The sequence below is a fragment of the Poromitra crassiceps genome (assembly GCF_964638095.1).
Source record: "Poromitra crassiceps genome assembly, chromosome: 14".
In the NCBI taxonomy this organism is placed as follows: domain Eukaryota; kingdom Metazoa; phylum Chordata; class Actinopteri; order Beryciformes; family Melamphaidae; genus Poromitra; species Poromitra crassiceps.
Window position 1 is genome coordinate 24,965,383 of NC_139633.1, and position 5,000 is coordinate 24,970,382.

Below are 5,000 nucleotides of genomic sequence, written 5' to 3' on the forward strand. Positions count from 1 at the left end.
GCTCGTCTTCTGACTGCCTCTCGTCCTCCCACACTCTTAGTCATTCACTCCCTCTTTCGGTTTCTCCTCTATAAATTCTTTTTATTTGGCTGGGCGCTACAGTCGGCGTGGTTGGTCTCATTTAAGTGCTTTGGAAATGGGATCAATCTGTGTGGACTACAGGGGTTGTCTGTAGTCTAGAAGCCTCGGTACGTGCGTTCACGCACGTGTGCAGTGGAGGGTCAAACAGTTGCGTTTGAAAACATGGCGGCTGTCATGTCAAACCGCTGTACTGTCTACTTGCACTAATGCACACTACGCACACACACCTACTACTCATACATAAGACTAGACCTCATGGACTGCAAACGATGCTAGAAAGGAAAAACAAATATGAGTCAAAGCATGAAATGCAATTTACAAATAACAAACTTCCACCTCAGTTGTATATTCCTCAAAAACAATTATATTCCTGTTTCCCATAAAACAGTGACATGTGATGACATGGTATCTACTGGTATTTGAAAAGATATGAGACTGTTCCACCCACCTACCTAATACTTGCTATCATTAGGCCAGGGATGGGCAACTTTGATGATAGAGAGGGCCACAAAACATTCCTGAAAAGGACTGGTAATCAAAGTTTATTATATCAACATTTATATCTTTTATTCAAAATTAAAAAATAGCCCGCTACAGCAATTTGATAGGGTACATCACCCAAATATGTGATATTAATCAGATTAGTAATGTTGCATGTACAATGTGCATCCTGGATATAGTTTGTTACAATAGTGTTAGCTCAAATGCTAACGTTAAACAGTATGTGGATGGACAATGCTAACGCCATTAGCGCCATGTTCTGGGTTGTACAGTAAAATAAAAACACCGATTTTGGTGGTCTAACCTAACCTAACCAAAAACGTCCGCCTTGTAAAAAAAATAAAAAATGAAATTGACCCAGGGGCCACACTGAGTGAGATCGGGGGTCGCATGCGGCCCGCGGGCCGCCAGTTGCCCACCCCTGATCTAGGCCAAATCACACACTCCCCCCCCTTCCCGGCCCTCAGGGCTGTCCAGGGTGTTTAATGAAGCCCACCTACAGTTCCATACTACCGGTATACTTACCACTAAATGCCCTCTTCAGTTTAATGGCGTCTCCAAGGTCTTCTCCATGGTGAAAAGTGAGGAATGTTGACTGCTCCCCTCCTTTCCTCATTTGTGGCCCTCTCTGTTCTCTCACCTGAACTCAGCCTTTCTCTCAGCTCTCACATGTTTATCCACAGGCTTTTAGAGTAGTAGTTTTCAGCACTTCATGACAGGTCTATTAAATGATCCTTTAGTTCGCTCAGCCAAACAATGACATCACAGAGTAACATGATGTGACCTCATTTACACTGGTCTATTAAAAAGAATGGGGCCACACTCGAAGGCAACGTTATTTTTAAACCATTTTTATTACATGACAGACTTTTTCTTTTTTTTCTTTTTTTCTTTCTTTTTCTTTCTTTTTCTTTTTCTTTTATTTTTACCATGTGGCGTTTTTACCACTGGTGACACACCTGGTACCAACAATCACTCCTTGGGTACTGCAGAAATATGGAAGATTTTCCCAGTATTTATTTTAAATTATTCAGAGAGCATGAGACTTTTCACCGTTCTGATCATCGACATATATACATTTAATATAGCTCAATCGGTTCTGATGGACCTGAGCGCAGTGGCCGACCTGCATGTACGACCTTGTTTACACTTCACACTAATGTAAATTCCATTTAGTTATAGAATAGAATAGAATAGAATAGCCAGGTAATGTAGAATGACACACACTAGAGAGGATTAGACCTACACCAAATGGAAAACCTGCCCAAAACAATAGAATACAGCAAAAAATAATACACTATATACCGTACATCAAATCATAACAGAACAGCTGGACGCAAGCCTGCTGACTCCTCCCTCCCTCTCCCCCGCCCCAGAATGGCTACACGCCGCTCCACATCGCTGCCAAGAAGAACCAAATGGAGATCGGGACCACGCTGCTGGAGTACGGCGCCGACACCAACGCGGTGACGCGGCAAGGCATCAGCCCCGTGCACCTGGCCGCTCAGGAGGGCAGCGTGGACCTGGTGTCCCTGCTGCTCGCCAAGAACGCCAACGCCAACATGTGCAACAAGGTGACAGCATCCGCGTGGACACACGCACATACACACACACACACATACACACGTGTGCGCGTACACGCACGCACACACACACACACACACACACACATACACACACACACATGTTAACTATGCACTGTTTTAAGGGGGCAGGACCTCTGATAAGATTGTCTGTTAGGATAGATCCATCTTTGGTGACATTGTTTTCTGGACATTTCTCCATACTAGGCAGCTATGCGACAGACAGTACCACGTTCAGTTGGCGGGGGGCGCTGCTGTAAGCAGGCAAATTCAATTATTGTTACCTTGTGATGCCGCAAAGTTACAGAAGTCAAAAGGGCTCATTTGGAGGCATTTTGTCCTTCCATGGCTGCTGTGGATTTATCTGGGGACCATGTCGGCCATGATGTTTATTCAGAAGAGACTGTTTGGCTTGAGAGACTAACAGGAAGTGTAAATACGATCGGACGTTCCCATTGTATTTACACTTCCTGTGTGACTCATAAACCTAGTCTGACGTATAATGTGAGTCACCACCAGGCTAGTTTGAGCAGGTAAAACAGCCAGGATTTTGAACAGGAAGTCATGATACAATGGGTCAAGTGGGCGGGGCTGCATAAGGTGAATAGAGCATGCCCAATTCCTTGATAACCAAATAGGCAAGGAAGTCCTTTTTTTATTTTATTTTTTATTTTACACAAAACGTGTGTGTGTGTGTGTGTGTGTGTGTGTGTGTGTGTGTGTGTGTGTGTGTGTGTGTGTGTGTGTCTGTTTGTCTCCTTTCCTCTCATGCAGAATGGTCTCACGCCGCTCCACTTAGCAGCTCAGGAGGATAAGGTCAACGTTGCGGAAGTCCTTCTCAATCATGGAGCCGATGTCAACCCACAAACAAAGGTACAGGTCCCCCAAAAGGTGTAGGTACACAATACACACTATACACACTACACACACACACACACACACACACACTAAATGTACACACACACACACACGCACGCGCACACACATCCGCACGAGATTGATATCAGGTGCAACATAAATAAAGGATAGACACCTGAGTGGAAATTGTTAGTGGGTGTATGGATGCGTCACACACTGCAACAGATACATACACATTAACACATGCACACTCTCAGTCAATCACACACTCTCCGTTACACACACACACACGCACGTACACACACACACACACGGGCGCACACACACACACACACACACACACACACACACACAGAGAGGCCCCACAGCAGGCTGCTCACGTACACGGAGACAAACCTGCTGCAGCTCAAGGTTGGGCGACACAAGGTTAGACAGACACAGATAGTGTGTGTGTGTGTGTGTGTGTGTGTGTGTGTGTGTGTGTGTGTGTGTGTGTGTGTGAACGTGCGTGTTTAGGTGTGTGTGTGTGTGTGTGTGTGTGTGTCCGCGTGCGCGTGCGCGTGTGCGTGTGTTTGTGCTGACAGGACAGTTGTTTACAGTGAATAGGTCATTCATTCACTCATCTCCTCTATTATACAATCTGCAATGCACGCACACAACTCAACAATGGCGGCTTTGAAGTTATATTAGCAATCAAATCTGGCAGGCAAAGAAATGAAGGCTGGTTTATGTTTTCCTACATAAAACACTAAAGTGTTTACTTGCAAAATTAGTACAAAAATACACTTTGCAAAAAATCCCTATTATCACAAATTCATGAAAAATTTATTGTGATAATGGCAATATTGTGACTTGTTGATGTAATGACGTCACACCGTTCCACTGAACTAATGATATGACGTACGCATAGCAACAATAAACATGGCTGAAAGCAGCTCCATGGGGGAGGAGTTAATTCCAAAAAGGGGCGTTACTTCATTGTGAGAGTGGTTTGGTTACATAAGAGCATGTACAACAAACCATGGTAATATAGGCATATTTGAATATTTGAAGGCAAACTGTTACATTTATGCTGATATATAACACTGTATATATACACACAGTATATATATATATACACTGTATATATATGTACAGTGTTATATATCAGCATAAATGTAACAGTTTGCCTTCAAATATTCAAATATGCCTATATTACATATATACAGTATACAATACAATACCCTGACATATCGTGATATTATTTTAGGGCCATATCGCCCACCCCTACGTTCTAACACACACTGTGATGTAACAAGATGAGAGCTCTTTGTACAAAACTACATTTTCTTCTTCTATCTATCCGTCCTTTTCATCTGTCTATTGACCCCTCTCACTCTCTGTCGCTCCCTCTCTCCGTCTACTTCACCTCCTGCAGATGGGTTACACTCCGTTGCACGTGGCTTGTCACTATGGCAACGCAAAGATGGCCAACTTCCTGCTGCAGAACCATGCCAGAGTCAATGCCAAAACCAAGGTAGATAACACACACACAAGCGCACACACATGCACGCACGCACGCACGTACGCGCACACACACACACACACACACACACACACACACACACACACACACACTCCTTAACATAATATACAAATAGTGTAGTAGCCGTACTGTACCGCACTGTAGATGCTACCATTATGTATGACTAATGTTCAATAATATGTTTAATTAGGTATACGCTATTTGCACCTAACAGAATGTTATTATGTTTAATTATGTTTAAAGTATGTTCATGCCATTTGTACTATGGGCAGTGAATACGCCACTGTCTGTGGCGTGTCTTACTGCTTTATTGCTTGTTGCCTCTTGTTTTTTATTTATATATCTTTTATTTCTTGCACTATGTTGTATCGGAGCCTACAGCACAAGAATTTCACACGTGATACTTGTACTACGGAGTGACAATAAAAATCTTGAATCTTGAATCTTGAACA

The 5,000-nt window shown here is 43.3% G+C and overlaps 1 protein-coding gene across 1 annotated transcript in view; it reads left to right on the forward strand.

Annotated features, from left to right (window-relative positions):
• ank3a (ankyrin 3a) overlaps positions 1 to 5,000 on the forward strand; it is a gene marked incomplete at its 5' end in the record, with an annotated part of 156,669 nt that overhangs the window by 97,430 nt on the left and 54,239 nt on the right. Inside the window, 3 exons of the mRNA XM_083650518.1 lie at positions 1,959 to 2,156; positions 2,940 to 3,038; positions 4,441 to 4,539. Coding sequence (XP_083506644.1) covers positions 1,959 to 2,156; positions 2,940 to 3,038; positions 4,441 to 4,539 — 396 coding nt within the window. The remainder of the gene's footprint in view (positions 1 to 1,958; positions 2,157 to 2,939; positions 3,039 to 4,440; positions 4,540 to 5,000) is intronic.